The following is an 18818-nucleotide window of genomic DNA, read 5'->3' as shown; positions in this document are numbered from 1 at the left end:
AACGTCGAGCCTCTGCGGGTCACTACGAGGACCTCTCTGGGGGTGTGGCAATCGTTGCCGCTGTCGAGCCTGGGAAGAGTGGCACTGTATAATATGGTGTTGGTGCCCAAGTGGACTTATATCTTGCAAACGGTACCTATATTGCTCACAAGCAAGGATGAAAGACTAGTGACTCGATTGGTGACGCGCTGTATTTGGCAGGGGAAGCGGTCCAGGATGGCGGCAGCGCAGTTATATCGACCTAGAGGCCAGGGGGGTTGGGGCTTATTAAATGTCAAGTTATTGTCTGTTGCCGGGAATATGAGGCACATATCTGACTGGCTTAGAGGCACGAACCACTTCACCCTTTTGGGGGAAGAACAGCGTCTATTGCAACCGATACATTTTAGCGCGTGGCTACACGCACGGCCGTGTGAACATAATGTACCTGAGCCTTATGCAGCCTTGTTATTACCATTGCGACGGGCCTGGAGGTGGGTGTGTCGCCTTTATGGGCTCTCGTCGAGGTATTCACCCTTGTTACCGTTACAGGGTAACCCTGATTTCCCACCGGGCACGAGTTCAGCTCAATTTGTGGCCTGGAGAGCTAGAGGGGCGCATTACTTGCATCAGTTTTATTCAGAAGATGGTGAAAAGAAGACGTTGGGAGCTTGGCGGGTGGAATTTGGTAGGGGGGGCGGGAGACTTCTTAGCTTGGCATCAGCTTTGCCATTATGTCCGGTCAATCCCCCCTGACTCCTTGAAATTAGAGGTGTGGACAAAGCTCTTGGAGGTGTTTGCCCTAGATGCACAATTGGCAGTCCCCCTAAAGTACTATCACGCGCGACTGAGAGAGCAGTTGGGTGAGGTAGATTATGAAAAATTAGCAACCCATTGGAATAACGAGTTAACCCTGAGACTTTGGGGGGAACAATTAAAGACTTGTGTGTTGAACATTCCCAAGGTGACAGAAAATGTGACGCTGAGAGAAACCCTCTACAAATTTGTAATGCGCATGTATTTTTCTCCGCATAGGGCAATGAGGGCGGCAATGCGGACAGATGACAATTGTGCGAAGTGTGCCTACTCCCCGGCGGGCCTCGGGCACATGTTTTGGCAGTGCCCGTGTGTCCTGGATTTTTGGAGGCGGGTGGCCAGATATGTGTCGGTTATTTGGGGAGTGAACTGGAAGCCCCATGCCGCGCAATTATTTGATCTCTTCAAACTGCAGACGCCAGGAGTAGTGGGGCTTAAACCCTTTTTGAAGAGAGCTACTCTCATGGGTAAGAAGGTTATACTTCATCAATGGATAGTAGCAGAACCCCCAACTTTCCAGCAGTGGAAGTCCAGGATGATTTCCCTGTGTGCGTTGGAGCGCAGGGGGGTGGGGGACCTGGCCTCGCCTAGAGGTGATGCTTTCTGTAGACGGTGGGCACCCTTCTGGGATTCTTTGACCCCAGTGGCACGCAGCAGGATTTTGAATTGCTGATTGGTACATCAAGGTGACTCCCTAGGGGGGGAGGGTGGGGGGAGAAAGAGGGGTTGGGGGGAGTACACAGGGAGGGATTAAAGGGGAGAGGACTCGGCTTATGTATTCAGAAAGTGGAGGGGCAGGGGGTTATAAATAGACGTCTTGAGGGAGCAGAACACCCTGTCATTGAGAACTGTTTACTGGGGTAGGAATATGACGTATTGTGATGTAATGACCATAACTGCTCCGTCATTGACGGCTATGGCTGAGTCCAAATCAACACAGAATCAAATTGAAGATAACACAGAGGATCCCTGTTAGAGGAAACAACATTGCGCAAGGGGCCATAAGAGCCAAGGCCCTTTGCGGTGAGTTACGTGGAGGGGTGTATTTCTTCAGTTACCTCAACAGCGTGCACAACCCTCCAATCTGACTGTGGGGGAAAGTTGGATGAGGGAGGGAGGGGAGGGGGTGGGAGGTGGAGGGGATAAAAGATAAAACTATTAGACGATTCTGTTAGCACAATTGAAAAGTTGTGTGATCTGTTGGAATTTATTTGAACAGCTGTACAAGTGATGTTATTAATAATAAAAACGATTTAAAATAAAGGGCAAGGGCAACGCTGCTGTCCTCGACCTTTAAAAAAAAAAATATATATATATATCCACCTTTAAGTACAGGAATGGAATAGAAACAACAAAATATGCAAAGCAAATATATGTTACTCCAAGAATCCTATGTGGATCAAGTCTGGACACATGAATAGTTAAGGAGAGAAGAGCTGAAACCTAATAATGAGAGATTGATAGATGTGGCCCAGAACAGTGGATTACAGATAAGGTGGTTCACAACAGGCATAGAAAATACTGGTAAAACAGACATTTGTATGCAGAGTCTAGCTTCTTGGGAGTTCAGTTTAATTTTTGTCTATATTTCTGCTGTTACTTAGTCTAATTCTATAGTGGGTGAAGGTGTATCTGTGTTTTGCAATTGTGAGAGAGACATGATTTTCTGTTAGCATTGACTGTGCAGGTTTGATCTGTACCAGTCTGGCTTGTTTAGTTTTCCAGTAGGTATATTAATGTTCTAGTGCCCACTCAATGTTTATAGTGCTACCTTTTCCTAGGTAGGACATTGTTGTGTGACTCATGGAAGTTATTGCTATTATGATATGGTAAAATTGCTCTTTAGGACCTGAATGACATTTATGGTGTTTTGTATTACTTCATATTATATCTGATACTGGATTTTGGATTTAGATCACACCTTTTTTTTCTTTAATAACTCAAGGTAAGTTACATTCAGATATAGTAGGTATTTTCCTGTCCCTGCACGGTTTACAATTTAAGTTTTGTAGCTGAGGCAGTGGAGGGTTAAGTGACTTGTCCAACATCTCAATGAGCAACAGTGGGAATTGAATCCTGGCTTCCCTAGTTCTTAGCTTGCTGCTCTAACCATTAGGCACAGCTTATACAGATAATACATATTAGCTGTACCTAATGTTTGGCAACTCAACAGTAAACTAAAGGCTGACAGAGCTAAAGCCATTTGGCAACCTACCAAAATCATTGATTGGGGGTGTTACAAAATGATCTACCCCAGGTGTCAAATATGCTAGGTATGGCACCGAGTGAGGATGATGTCACTGGATAGCTGTCTCTGTCTCTATGTGCTAGGAGCATAAACTCAGGTGTCTGGACTGGTCTACCAGGATGCAAGGAATGGAAATTACAGGTAAGAGTAAACTTCTCCATAGTAGCCACAGGCAGGGTGACTGGGGTGGAAGTCTTAAGTACATAAGCATCGCCATGCTGGGACAGACCAAGGGTCCATTGAGCCCAGCACCCTGTCACTGACAGTGGCCAAAAGAACAAGCAATTTGTCCCGCCTCTCCTAGAAATAGTGTATTATTCCCTCGTCCATTCAATAATATTCTATGGCCTTTTTCTCCAGGAAGCCGTCCAACCTTTTTTTAAAGTCCGCTAAGTTAACCGCCTTAACCACTTTTTCCGGCAGCGAATTCCAGAGTTTACCTACGCGTTGAGTGAAGAAATATTTCCTCGGATTCATTTTAAATTTACCACACTGCAGCTTCATCGCATGCCCCCTTGTCCTAGTATTTTTGGAAAGCGTAAACAGACGGTCCATATCAACCCGTTCCATTCCACTTATTAATGTAGACCTCTTATCATATCTCCCCTCAGCTGCCTCTTCTCCAAGCTGAAGAACCCCAGCCTCTTCAGCCTTTCCTCATAGGGAAGTCGTCCCATCCCCTGTATCATCTTTGTCGCCCCATCCCCTGTATCATCTTTGTCGCCCTTCTCTGCACCTTTTCCAATTCCACTATATCTTTTTTGAGGTGCGGCGACCAGAATTGAACACAATACTCGAGGTGCGGTCGCACCATGGAGCGATACAATGGCAGAATAATATCCTTATTTTTGTTTTCAATCCCTTTCCTAATGATACCCAACATTCTATTTGCTTTCCTAGCCACAGCAGCACATTGCTAGACTCTATCTGCTGATGTAAGTTAGATTACTTCACTTGGTAGAAAGCACAGTTTCAGGGAGCACTTTTAAGACACTAAAGCACACAGAATAGGAAACACCAGCACAGAAACTCAGCACAGTTTAAGCAATTATAGATTAGTTAATAGGATAGAGAGGCTTAGAGAGGACAGCAAGTGAAAGAACAGCGTTTTTTTTTCCTAAGTTTGTTTTAGGTGAGATATAGAATTAAGAAAAGTCATATAAGAAAAAAAAAACTTTTTAAAACAAATGCTGCCTCAACCACCAATTCAAACTAGCTCTGAAAATCCCCAGCACAGCCCCACGTCCAGGGTAAGTGAAGCTATGGATCTCCCGCCCTTTTTTTCCTTATATATTTTTTACTCTCAAACTACTAAGTCTTCTTCAAGATTTGGTCATTAATGGGGCTTTTGCCTCAATAGGGATGGCAGATTGAGTAGATCACCTTCACTGGTTCCAAAATAAATGAAATCTAAAGTTGTCACAGTGGAAGCCAGTTTACGACATGCATTGATTGGGTGGGGATGAAAGAAGGACCCTTGCAGTGGGCTAGTGTTGTAAGGGGAAGGTGACTCCTCACATAGCCAACACCAGAATCTGTGTAGTCACAATGCACCCACATCTCAAAATGAGCACCAACCCTGAATTCACACTCCACCATCATATACCTTCAGTAGTGATACAGGTTCATGAATGCCAGGAATTTATGCTTTGCCCAGCAGGGCCAGTACTAGGGACTCTGGCTCCCCCCCTGCAAACTACCAGTCAGTGCCACCCCCACCCCCGTTCCATTATCTTCTTTCTCTCTTCTCCGTCCCCCATTCTCCCACCCACACCCTTTTTGCAAACCGATTGTTTCTTCCACCACCTCCCCCCAACCTGGGAGACGCTGGACAGGGGTATAGAGAAGGGGAAGATATGCCAGCCCAGCACGTGCCATTTCTGGCACCCCCAAATGTTGGCGCCGCCTGCCATGTATACCCTGCTTACCGCATTCTGCTGGCCCTGTTGCCCCGAATTCTCTGCTGTAATTAAGTACAGAACAGTGTGATTATGGTGTAGCTACATACCATACTAGTTAATAATTAGCCAGTATCCAATATGTACACTCTACCTCACTTTAAGACAAATAGTGGCAATGATAGCATGAAGGAAGTTGGAATTTTTTTTGTAATACTGACATAGATCTGTGAAAAGAGAGATATCCAGGAACATGTCAGCGTCATCTTTTGTATCCCCCCTCCAGATGTGGATGAGTGTCGGCAGACACCACGGCTCTGTGGATCTGGACGCTGTGAGAACTCAGCCGGCAGCTACCACTGTGTGTGCCCAACTGGCTTCCGCCTTGGCCCACAGGACAATGAGTGTGTGGGTAAGGACTGGGGAAAATCTAGTTTGCTGTGGGTGGAAAGACATGACATGGTGATGAAATCTTCCATTGTGTGGTTTCATTTATCGTTTATCATTTATTAATTTTGTATACCGCCTACTTTGTGGACAAATATAAGTGGTTCACATTTAATAAAAATAATTAAGAAATAGGAAAGGAGCGCCATATTACAAGATAGGGAAGAACAGGCATACAGAACTTACTTGTAAACGATACAGTATTCTGAAATTAAACCACTCATACCAAATGTACAGCTGAACAATAGTCAAATCGGCCAAACCTAGAGGACACTTCCCCCATCACAGGAACCCACTGCAGTCATGTATCAAAAGCGAGTTGAAAAATAAATGACTTCAAAGCACCACGAAAGGAGGAGTAGGATGTGTCCATTTGAAAGTGTTGAGGGAGTGAGTTCCATAATACAGGTGCGAAAAAGAAGGCGGCAGTACCCCTTGTAGATTCCTACCTTGCTTTAACGGAATTGGGAATAACCAGTCTGTTATCTTTTAAAGAATGTAGAGTGCGTGAAGAAGTATATGGCAACTTGGTCATTTTGTTGATTTAAATACTCATACCTGGAAGTCGTTTTCAGCTATGCAGGCTGACTTCCCCTTATTGAACTCCCATTTCTATCAGTGGTTACAACTTAGCTCCGTGTTGAAAAAAAGCGACTTACAACTTACCATGCTGCTTCATTCCCCTGACCTTGTTGATGTAGCCACACATCTTCAGTCAACAAGACATGTTGCATCGCACGTTTATACTTTCTTTTTAAGTAAATCTTCCATTACATGTCTGGGCTTGCGTAGATGTTTGGAACAAGATATTCAGCAGCCCATTTCTGATAGCAGTTGGCCGCAGATCTGATGCTCAGTGTTCCAGGTCTGCGGCCATCACGCAGTTCCTTTATTTTTTTATGCACCGGCCCTTATGGACGCCCCTCAGGTCGCATACCATTAATCCGTCCATTCCCAGTTTATGTTGGTCTTGTCATGCTCAACGGGGTACTATCAGACACCTTGTTTTTCACTGTGTATGCCTTCAATCATTTTGGACTGATGTCTGGTTCACTTTAACAGATATATTTCATTTCAATGGTCCTATGCTGTATAAATATGTGTTGCTCAATGTTTTCGCTCTTCGTTAAGCCATAATAAATGCTTACTTATTAATACTTTGTTCACTTTAGCCTTGAAAGTAGTTTTTGGGCACTGGAAGACCCTGGGTCAAGTCACATATCAAGAATGGTGGAATTTGGTATTTCAGACTTATAAATATGATACCTTTCTGGCTAAAAAGTCATGGCGCTATATCACTTATAAGGAGAAGTGGTCTTTGTTATTGTCCTACTTTACAGATGCTTGATGAGAAGTGTTTTTCTTTTTTCTTTTCTTCCTCTCCACTCTTTCTCTCTTCTGTCCTTTACATGATTTTTGCAATTTGTATGTTGTTGTACTGTTACACTGAATTGTCTTCTGTTATTCTCTTTTAAATTTAATAAAAATACTACGACCTAAAAAACAAATGTCAGGTGGGAATGGCACTGTATAGAACTTTATGGGTCTCATTTTTGAAAGAGAAAATCATCCAAAAATTGTCATAAAGCACCACTTGGATGAATTTCTTCTTAAAATGTCCAGATTGGTATTTTCAAAACCTGTTCTGCAAATGTCTGTATATGCAAGTCATCTGCATTGCATCCAAATCACAAGGGGGTGTGTTGGGGGCGTTATGAAGGCAATCTTGGGCGTGCCTAACATTTAGACGTTGTACAGCCATAATGGGATAAAATGAAAACGTCCAGGGCGAAAATCTAAACGGTTTGGTCTAGACCTGTTTTTATAACGAATAAAGCACAAAATGGTGCCTTAAATGATCAGATGACCGCTGGAGGGAATCGGAAATGAACCCCCCTTACTCTCCCAGTGGTCACTGACTCCCTCCTACCCCCAAAAATTGTGAATAAAAATAGTACTTACCAGCCTCTATGACAGCCTCAGATGTTATAGCCAGGTCCAGTAGAGCAACATGCAGGTCCCTGGAGTAGTTTAGTGGTGGGTGCAGCGCACTGTAGACAGGTGGACCCAGGCCCATGCCTCCCCCTACCTGTTACATTTGTGGTGGAAACTGTGAGCTCTCTAAAACTGAGAAACCTACTGTACCCACATATAGGTGCCCCCTTCACCCATAAGGGCTATTGTAGTCAACAGTTGGGGGTAGAGGGTTTTGGAGAGCTCAGGGGACAAGATAAGAGAGTAAAGGTGAGATGTGCACAGAAGTGCCCTCTAGGGTGCCCCATTGCTCTCCTGGGATGTCTGGCTCTTCCTACATACCAATGGCCTGAATCTCTAAGCTTTGCACCACAAAAACTTGTTCGAAACGGTATTTTCGAAAAAAAAAGTTTTTCTTTTCCAAAATGACCTCCTTTCCTATTCAGATTTTGGACGTTTTCTGTAAAACGTCCAAAGTCGGTCTTAGAAACATAGAAACATGACGGCAGATAAAGGCCATATGACCAATCCAGTCTGCCCATCCTCTGTAACCCCTAATTCTTCCTGTTCCTAAGCGATCCCACATGCTTATCCCATGCCTTTTTAAACTCTGGAACAGTCCTCGACTCCACCACCTCCACCGGAAGGCCATTCCACACCTCCACCACCCTTTCTGTGAAATAATACTTCCTCAGGGTTGCTCCTAAGCCTATTCCCTCTCAACTTTGTCCTATGCCCCCTCATTCCAGAGCTCTCATTCATTTGAAAAAGGCTCTCTTCCTGTACATAAATGCCTTTGAGATATTTAAACGTTTCTATCATGTCTCCTCTCTCCCTCCTCTCTTCCAGCGTATACATGTTGAGGTTTATAAGCCTGTCCCTATAATTTTTGCATTCAAGACCGCTTACTAATTTCATAGCCGCCCTCTGGACCGACTTCATCCTGTTTATATTTTTTCATAGGAGCGGTCTCCAGAACTGCACGCAGTACTCCAAATGAAGCCTCACCAGAGACTTATACAACGGCACTATCACCTCGTTTTTCCTGCTGGTCATGCCTCTCTTTATGCACCCAAGCATCCTTCTGGCTTTGGCCGTCGCTTTTTCTGCCTGTTTGAAAGCTTTAAGGTCATCAGACACAATCACCCCCAAGTCCCGCTCTTCCTTCACACACTGAAGCACTACACCCCCTATACTGTATCGTTCCCTCTGATATTTGCAACCCAAGTGCATGACCCTGCATTTTTTGGGATTAAACCTTAGTTGCCACATATCAGTCCATTCCTCTAGCATCGCTAGGTCCTTCCTCATGTCATTCACACCCTCCAGGGTGTCCACCCTGTTGCACAGTTTAGTATCATCCGCAAAGAGACAAACCTTACCAGACAGCCCTTCCGCAATATCGCTCACAAAGACGTTAAAAAGAGCCGGCCCTAGGACCGATCCCTGCCGTACTCCACTGATGACCTCCTTTTCTTCAGAGCAAGCTCCATTTACCACCACCCTCTGTCTCCTACCATTCAACCAATTTTTTACCCAATCAGTTACTCTAGGTCCCACACCAAGGGCACTCAATTTATTTATCAGTCGCCTGTGCAGAACCGTGTCAAAGGCTTTGCTGAAATCCAAGTATACCACATCAAGCGCCCCTCCCACATCCAACTGTTTGGTCATCCAGTCGAAGAAGACAGTCAGATTCGTCTAACACGACTTGCCACTAGTGAAGCCATGCTGCCTAGGGTCCCGCATTCCATGAAGTTCAAGAAATAATACAGTTCTCCTCTTTAGAAGTGTTTCCATTAGCTTACTCACCACCGAGGACAGACTGACAGGTCTGTAATTCCCTACCTCCTCCTTACTTCCACTCTTGTGCAAAGGAACCACATCCGCTCTTCTCCTGTCCACCGGGACCACTCCAGTTTCTTAGACGTCATATTGAAAACGTTCCTTTTTGTGTAACAAGCAGGGGCATTCCTTGCTGTGGTGAAGAAGCTGAACTGCAGGAGGCGCTGATTGTGTGATGATCACACCTGAATATTGGAAACACTTCTCTCATGGGTTCCATCACCATTTGTCAAAGCAAGGCACTTTGACAGGTGTCCACGATCTCCCTACTTCTTTCCAATTCTGCTGACAAGACGTTCCAATCCACATTAGGCAAGTTGAAATCTCCTAACAGTAGCACTTCCCCTTTAATACCAAGCTTTTGAATATCTTCTATCAGATACTTGTCCAGCTTCTCCATTTGTGCTGGGGGTCTGTAGATAACACCCGTGTGGATACAGGTTCCATCTTCTCTTTCCAGGATGATCCATAAAGCTTTCTTTCCCCAGGTTTCCTGCATGTCAGCTGCTCTGATATTGTTTCTCATATACAGTGCCACTCCTCCACCTTTTTGGCCCTCCCTATCCTTCCTAAAAAGATTATAGCCCGGTATGGTCACATCCCATTCATGCGAATCATTGAATCACGTATCTGTAATAGCAACAATATCCAAGTTTTCTTCAATCATCAGGGCTTGCAAATCTTGAACCTTTTTACTTAGATACAAGCATTAGTGCTCATTGCTTTCCATGTGCTAAATGAGTTATATTTAAATGGCCTTTCCCTCTGCAATCATGTTTATTCCGGGGGGTGACTTTCTGAATTCCCTTGTTTCCTTTTGTCACTCCCACCCTCTAGTTTAAATGTCTAGAGACATACCCCTCTGAATTTGTCCCCAAGGATCCTTTTTCAGTCAAATTTTTCAATGTTATTTGTAGGCCCTATTTCTTCCTCTTCCCCCCCCCCCCCCCCCCTTTACTCTTGTGCACAGCCACAGGGCCATCCTTGAAGCCTTTGTCTTACACACCAACTGCAAGAAATCACAGGTGTACAGCATATGGACCCCACTGAGCCCTCACACCTTCCTAGTTTCCAAAGGAAGTGGGACCCCCCCCCCCCCCCCCAGCCTACCCATCCAGAGCACACACTCCTGCTCATGGCTCCAGTAGGCATCCTTCCTAGGATGATAGTGGCTCTTGGAGGGGCTCTGCAGAATCCTGGGAACTCTGGTATAGCAACCCCGTCAACTTAGAGGAGAGTGGATATCAATAACTAGAACTGAACGTCTCCATAGCTGCATAGCTAAAGTTGTTATAGTTGTCTTCAAATTCCAGTTGCTCCTTCTCTCCTCTTCTTACTCAAGGGGGTGACCACAAAGTGGTTTCACTGAGCCTAGCAAGATCAGGCATCTGTAGTATCCCAAGGCATGCATGTCTGAAGTATTAAAACATGACTAGAAATGTGTACTAATTTTTAAAACATATTTTTGAATTTGTCCACACATTACCATAAAAAAGCATGTTAAAAAGAATGTGCCTTGAAACTTAAAGTAAGAAATGCACTAAGCTTAGTGTACATTTTTCTATCGGCCAGCAGTGCTAAAAAAGATGACAGAATATGTACTAACATCATTAGTGTTTTTAAATTTTAAAAATTGGAGGCTGTCTGGTCCAAACTAGGATCTACAAGCCAGAGACCCTGTGCCTCAGAACTCCCGAGCCAGTGATTAGTATCGCAACACACATACCCCTGTTGACTCTAACTTCACCCCTCTCAACTAAATCCCCCTTCTTAATACACCCAGTTCAGCTCAACAACCCATTTAACCTCATCTCTAACACAGCATAACCATATACTAGTCATTCCACCCTTTAATGCACCTCCAAATGTATCTCACCCATCCATTGAGCCCCTATACTCACTAACTTTCCCCATTGATCCTCTGTTTATAGGCCAGCAAATGCTTCACAATCTGAAATATCTATGCAGGTTTCAACTGAAAGATTAATGTCTGTAAAGTATGCTGTGACGCATGCAACAGCATTCTCTATGGCAGGCCCTGTGCTTTGGAACAGTTTGCCTTGTTATTTGAGAGTATGTGGGAGTGTGGAGCAGTTTAAGAAATACTTGAAAACACTTTTTTTTGTTAAAATGTGGGGTTGAGTTTTCCATTATGATATTGATTTGAAGATTGTTTTCTAATTGTACTCCACTTAGTTGTAAGCAGATTATAAATTTTTAAATAAATAAATAGACCTCATAAACACATTATTTATTTATTTATGGCATTTATATCCCACATTAACCTGCCCCACTGTGCCCTCAACCCACTAACAGATCCTCTATGTCCCCTAACCCATCAATGATGCGCAGCACACACACATACACAAGAAACTTTCTAAAGGGCTTTTTTTTTTAGCTCAATATTTTTATTCAAGGTTTGTGAGGTATAAAAGCAGTTAACAAGTGAACAGATGTAACATAATAAAACAAATGCACATGAGAATGTGAGGTGTAACAATATAAAACTCACAATGCGCAGGCAATGTAAATAAGCATTAAGAAACTAACATAGGGATTCTTTTACCAAGCAGCGGTAAAAAGGGCCCTATGAGGGAAGGGGGCCATTTTTCCCATTTGCCAGGGACCTTTTTCCTGCAATGGGTAAAAAGGCTTCCCCCTACCCCCAAAAAATGGCCATGTGCTCTTACCACTTGGCCATTTGGCAGGGAGTGCTTACTGCTACCTATTGAGGTGGCAGTAAGGGTTCCCCATGGTAACCTGGTGGTAACCAATGGGTTAACGTTGTGGTAAAAATTCCAAAAATATTTTTCATTGCGCTGGAAATGGCGTGCACTCGAGGCGGAACTACCGCAGAGGTTGCTTTGGGCCGATAGTAGTTCTGGGTTGTCACACGACAACTCTTTAGTAAAAGTGCCCCATAGTCTAGAAAATATGAAGTAGAAAAAAATCAAGTAATGTTAAGGGCAATGTGAGAATTCATCTAAAGGATCCCAGACTTTTTCATATGATTTGTAATGCTCTAAAAAATGTAAAACTTCTATACCAGCTGGTTAGACAGCTGCAAGGGTTAGAGCAGTTGTTGAGTTAATTAGTCTAACCACAAATTGGAATGCTCGAAGTGCTCAGCTGCTGTTCAATTAGCTGAACCACATGAAGTATTCTGTCAAGGAAAATTTGTGGTGGCAGTTCACTGACATGTTAGGGGAGGTGTAGTGAAGAATCTTAATAGGTTGGGAGCACTATGGAAATTGTTCATAGGTTTTTGAGGCCGAGTTGGGTATAGTAACATAGTAACATAGTAGACGACGGCAGAAAAAGACCTGCACGGTCCATCCAGTCTGCCCAACAAGACAACTCATGTGTGCTACTTTTATGTATACCCTACTTTGATTTGTACCTGTGCTCTTCAGGGCACAGACCGTATAAGTCTGCCCAGCGCTATCCCTGCCTCCCAACCTCCAGTCCCGCCTCCCACCACTGGCTCTGGCACAGACCGTATAAGTCTACCCCGCACTATCCCCGCCTCCCAACCTCCAGCCCCGCCTCCCACTACCGGCTCTGCTATCCAATCTCGGTTAAGCTCCTGAGGATCCTTTCCTTCTGAACAGGATTCCTTTATGTTTATCCCACGCATGTTTGAATTCCGTTACCGTTTTCCTCTCCACCACCTCCCGGGGGAGGGCATTCCAAGCATCCACCACTCTCTCCGTGAAGAAATACTTCCTGACATTTTTCTTGAGTCTGCCCCCCTTCAATCTCATTTCATGTCCTCTCGTTCTACCGCCTTCGTATCTCCGGAAAAGGTTCGTTTGCGGATTAATACCTTTCAAATATTTGAACGTCTGTATCATATCACCCCTGTTTCTCCTTTCCTCCAGGGTATACATGTTCAGGTCAGCAAGTCTCTCCTCATACATCTTGTTACGCAAATCCCATACCATTCTCGTAGCTTTTCTTTGCACCGCTTCGATTCTTTTTACATCCTTAGCAAGATACGGCCTCCAAAACTGAACACAATACTCTAGATGGGGCCTCACAAACGACTTATACAGAGGCATCAACACCCCCTTTCTTCTGCTGGTCACACCTCTCTCTATACAGCCCAACAACCTTCTAGATACAGCCACTGCCTTGTCACACTGTTTCGTCACCTTCAAATCCTCAGATACTATCACCCCAAGGTCCCTCTCCCCATCTGAACCTATCAGACTCTCGCCACCTAACACATACGTCTCCCGTGGATTTCTATTCCCTAAGTGCATCACTTTGCATTTCTTCGCATTGAATTTTAATTGCCAGACCTTAGACCATTGTTCTAGCTTCTTCAAATCCTTTTTCATGTTTTCCACTCCCTCCGGGGTGTCCACTCTGTTACAGATCTTTGTATCATCCGCAAATAGTCAAACTTTACCTTCTAACCCTTCGGCAAGGTCACTCACAAATATATTGAACAGAATCGGCCCCAGCACCGATCCTTGAGGCACTCCACTACTCGCGTTTCCCTCCTCTGAGCTAACTCCATTCACCACCACCCTCTGGCGTCTGTCCGTCAACCAGTTCCTAATCCAGTTCACCACTTTAGGTCCTATTTTCAGCCCATCCAGTTTATTTAAAAGCCTCCTGTGGGGAACCGTGTCAAAAGCTTTGCTGAAATCTAAGTAGATTACGTCCATAGCTCGTCCCTGATTCAATTCTCCTGTCACCCAATCAAAAAACTCAATGAGATTCGTTTGGCACGATTTCCCTTTGGTAAAACCATGTTGTCTCGGATCTTGCAACTTATTGGCTTCCAGGAAATTCACTATCCTTTCCTTCAGCATCGCTTCCATTACTTTTCCAATAACCGAAGTGAGGCTTACCGGCCTGTAGTTTCCAGCTACTTCCCTATCACCACTTTTGTGAAGAGGGACCACCTCCGCCATTCTCCAATCCCTCGGAACATCTCCTGTCTCCAAGGATTTATTAAATCTTTAAGAGGACCCGCCAGGACCTCTCTGAGCTCCCTTAATATCCTGGGGTGGATCCCGTCCGGTCCCATGGCTTTGTCCACCTTTAGCTTTACAAGTTGTTCATACACACTCTCTTCTGTAAATGATGCTGTATCCACTCCACTATCATTTGTACTTTTTCCAGTCCATCGCGGTCCTGCTCCAGGATTTTCTTCTCTGAAAACAGAACAAAAGTATCTATTTAGCAAATTTGCTTTTCCTTCATCACTATCTACATAGCGGTTCGCAGTATCTTTTAGTCTCACAATTCCCTTTTTAGTCATTCTCCTTTCACTAATATACCTGAAGAAACTTTTGTCACCCCTCCTTACATTTCTAGCCATTTGTTCTTCCGCTTGCGCTTTTGCCAGACGTATCTCTCTCTTGGCTTCTTTCAGTTTCCTCCGGTATTCCTTCCCGTGTTCCTGTTCTTGAGTTTTTGTGTATTTCTGGAACGCCAACTCTTTAGCCTTTATTTTCTCAGCCACTTGCTTGGAGAACCATATCGGTTTCCTTTTTCTCTTGCTTTTATTTACTTTCCTTACATAAAGGTTTGTAACCCTATTTATAGCTTCTTTCAGCCTGGACCACTGTCCTTCCACTTCTTGTACTTCCTCCCAGCCCATCAGCTCCTTCCTCAGGTATTCCCCCATTTTAGTAAAGTCAGCACGCTTGAAATCCAGGACTTTGAGTTTTGAGTGGCTGCCCTCCACTACAGCAGTCATATCAAACCAAACCGTTTGATGGTCACTGCCGCCCAGGTGGGCACCCACTCGGACATTTGACACGCTATCCCCATTTGTGAGCACCAGATCCAGCGTCGCTCCCTCCCTCGTGGGTTCCGTCACCATTTGTTTGAGCAAAACACTTTGGAAAGCATCCACGATCTGTCTACTTCTCTCCGATTTCGCCGATGGAACCTTCCAATCTACATCCGGCAGATTGAAATCTCCCAGCAACAGCACCTCCCTCTTCTTTCCTAACTTTTGAATATCCGCGATCAGATCCCTATCTAGTTCTTCCAGTTGTGTCGGGGGTCTGTAGACAACACCCACATGGACTGAGGTTCTATCATCTCTTTTTAAGGTGATCCATATCGCTTCTTCTTTTCCCCAGGTCCCTGTCATTTCAGTCGCCGTGATATCATTTCTCACATACAGAGCTACTCCTCCACCTTTACGACCCTCTCTATCCTTCCTAAATAGATTATAGCCTGGTATGTTTGCATCCCATTCATGGGAACCATTTAGCCACGTCTTCGTGATTGCAACAATGTCTAAGTCTGCCTCCACCATCAGGGCTTGAAGGTCATGAACTTTATTGCTTAGACTGTGAGCATTTGCGGTAATTGCATTCCATCTACATTTCCTGGTATGTGTTTTAGTGATTTGGGGGTGTCTTAACCCTTTGGGTACCTTCCTATCTTTTTGTTCCACCTTCATTCCTTTTTCTTCTGCATCCGTTCTATTTTCAGGCATATCACAGTGCTGTAATGGTGCAAAAGAATTCTGTAGGGGCATCACTTGTGAGGGCGGATGCTTGTGTGTCACATAACGAACTCTGCCTGAGCCTACTGTGAACCATCTATTTTTAGGTGGTTTTATCCTTTGAGGCAGTGGTGTGAATTTGGTTTGATTCTGAGCAGTATGATTTTGTGGAGTCTTTGAAGCTGCTTTAAGTGTATCTAATTCCTCCTTTAGTTTACTAAGCTCCTTTTTTAAACTAGCGAACTGATGACATATAGGACAAGCTTTTAGTGTCCAGATGATTGGCCTTATGTTATTGGGTTTGGTGCCAATGGGGTACATGAGTGGTAATGGGTTTTCTCCGAGGACAAGCAGGCTGCTTGTTCTCACTGATGGGTGACGTCCACGGCAGCCCCTCCAATCGGAAACTTCACTAGCAAAGTCCTTTGCTAGCCCTCGCGCGCCCGCGCGCACCGCGCATGCGCGGCCGTCTTCCCGCCCGAAACCGGCTCGAGCCGGCCAGTCTTCTTTTGTCCGCACTCGGTACGGTCGTGTTTTCGCCGTGTCGAGCCCCGGAAAGTCGACCTCGCGCGTCCAATTGTTTGAACGTGTTTTTTTCCTTCGGGAAAGTTTTGTCATAGTCGGGAAGTGCTCCGGAAACCCCCCGCCGGGTTTCGTGTAAATCCTCCCCGTACTTCCAGCTTTTTTGCCCCGGTAAGTTTTCTTTCGTCGTCGGGGTAGGCCTTTTTTCGGCCTCGGTCGAGATTTTTTCTCCCTCTAAATTTGGTGCTTCGAATTTCGCCATTTCGGCTTTTGATTTCGCCGGCGTGATTTTTCCGCCCATGACATCGAAGCCTTCCAGCGGCTTCAAGAAGTGCACCCAGTGCGCCCGGGTTATCTCGCTCACTGATCGACACTCGTCGTGTCTTCAGTGTCTGGGGGCCGAGCACCGCCCTCAGAACTGCAGTCTGTGTTCCCTGCTTCAAAGGCGGACTCAGGTAGCGAGACTAGCCCAGTGGAACGTGTTGTTCTCGGGCTCTTCGTCGGCATCGGCACCGGGATCTTCGAGTGCATCGACGTCGTCAGCGTCCAGACCATCTTCCTCGGCCGCCCCTGCATCGAGTGCATCGAGGCATCGGGCCTCTGCATCGGCGCCGAGACATCGGATAGCTGCATCGACGTCGGTGGTACCAGGACCTCGTCTGCTGATGTCGTCGGACGGTGGTGCATCGGGTGGAGTGCAGGTGAGGGCTGTCCATTCCCCTGCTGGTGGCGGTGAGCCCTCGGGTGGGTCTCCGCCTACCCTGAGGGCTCCTGCGGTACAGCCCCCCCGAGATCGACCTTCTTCAGTCTCGGCCCCGAGGAAGCGACGGGTGGATTCGACGTCCTCCTCGTCGGTGCCGGGGAGCTCCGGTGACATGCTTCGGAAGAAATCGAAGAAGCATCGACACCGGTCTCCTCCCCGTGTCGGCACCGAGAGCTCTGGGTCGCCGAGGGATTCGGCACCCAGCAGGCATCGGCACCGAGAGGACCGCTCACCCTCTGTTCAGGAGGTGTCGATGCGCTCCGCTCTGGACAGCCCGGAACAGCCTCCACGCCCGGAACAGGTACTGACGTCGACGCCTGCATCGACCCCTCAGCCTTTCTCTGCAGCCGCTCTAAACGAGAGCCTCCGGGCCGTTCTCCCAGAGATTCTGGGAGAGCTGTTGCGCCCTACCCCTCCGGTACCGGCGGTGCTTGCGCCACCGGTACCGTCGAGCGTGGCGCCGGCTGGCCCATCGCCCAGGTTGAGGTCCCCGACGTCGGTACCACGTGCGGTACCGACCGCGGCCACCTCCCAGGAAGGCTCCCCGACTACGTCGGCGGAGGGAGCTTCGCCGATGCGGGCGAGGGAGTCTACCTCTCGACGCCCCCATCGTGGACAGGGTTCCACGGAGTCGAGCAGGGCGAGGTTGCAGACACAGGTCCGTGAACTTGTGTCTGACACCGAGGGTGAGGCCTCGTGGGAGGAAGAGGAAGATCCCAGATATTTCTCTGACGAGGAGTCTGGGGGTCTTCCGTCTGATCCCACTCCCTCTCCTGAGAGACAGCTTTCTCCTCCCGAGAGTCTGTCTTTTGCCTCCTTTGTCCGGGAGATGTCTACGGCCATCCCCTTCCCGGTGGTTGTGGAGGACGAGCCCAGGGCTGAAATGTTTGAGCTCCTGGACTATCCTTCTCCACCTAAGGAAGCGTCCACTGTTCCCTTGCACCATGTCCTGAAGAAGACATTGCTTGCGAACTGGACCAAACCATTAACTAATCCCCACATTCCCAAGAAGATCGAGTCCCAGTACCGGATCCATGGGGACCCAGAGCTGATGCGCACTCAGTTGCCTCATGACTCTGGAGTTGTGGATTTGGCCCTAAAGAAGGCTAAGAGTTCTAGGGAACATGCTTCGGCGCCCCCGGGCAAGGACGCTAGAACCTTAGACTCCTTTGGGAGGAAGGCCTACCATTCCTCTATGCTCGTGTCCAAGATCCAGTCTTACCAGCTCTACACGAGCATACACATGCGGAATAATGTGCGGCAGTTGGCGGGCTTGGTTGATGCTCTTCCCCCTGAGCAAGCCAAGCCTTTTCAGGAGGTGGTCAGGCAGCTGAAGGCGTGCAGAAAATTCCTGGCCAGAGGAGTTTATGACACTTTTGATGTTGCGTCCAGGGCCGCTGCTCAAGGTGTGGTGATGCGCAGGCTCTCATGGCTGCGTGCCGCCGACCTGGAGAATAGAGTCCAGCAGCGGATTACGGACTTGCCTTGCCGTGCGGATAACATTTTTGGCGAAAAAGTCGAGCAGGTGGTAGAGTCTCTCCACCAGCGGGACACCGCATTCGACAAGTTCGCCCGCCGGCAGCCTTCAGCTTCTACCTCTACAGGTAGACGATTTTTCGGGGGAAGGAAGACTGTTCCCTATACTTCTGGCAAGCGTAGGTACAATCCTCCTTCCCGACAGCCTGCGGCCCAGGCTAAGCCCCAGCGCGCTCGCTCTCGTCAGCAGCGTGCGAATCAGCAAGGCCCCGCGGCTCCCCAGCAAAAGCAAGGGGCGAGCTTTTGACTGGCTCCAGCAGAGCATAGCCGACACCCAAGTGTCAGTGCCGGGCGACCTGCCTGTCGGAGGGA

At 46.7% G+C, this 18818-nt stretch overlaps 1 protein-coding gene across 1 annotated transcript in view; it reads left to right on the top strand.

Moving 5' to 3' along the window:
• LOC115458977 (latent-transforming growth factor beta-binding protein 4-like) overlaps positions 1-18818 on the top strand; it is an 80422-nt gene that overhangs the window by 4031 nt on the left and 57573 nt on the right. Inside the window, exons 2-3 of the mRNA XM_030188838.1 lie at positions 3127-3184; positions 5167-5353. Of these exons, the coding sequence (XP_030044698.1) occupies positions 3127-3184; positions 5167-5353 (245 nt within the window). The remainder of the gene's footprint in view (positions 1-3126; positions 3185-5166; positions 5354-18818) is intronic.

This window comes from Microcaecilia unicolor, unplaced genomic scaffold, assembly GCF_901765095.1.
Source record: "Microcaecilia unicolor unplaced genomic scaffold, aMicUni1.1, whole genome shotgun sequence".
Lineage (NCBI taxonomy): Eukaryota > Metazoa > Chordata > Amphibia > Gymnophiona > Siphonopidae > Microcaecilia > Microcaecilia unicolor.
The sequence above is the reverse complement of the archived record's forward strand: the minus strand, read 5'-3'. Positions and strand labels throughout refer to the sequence as shown.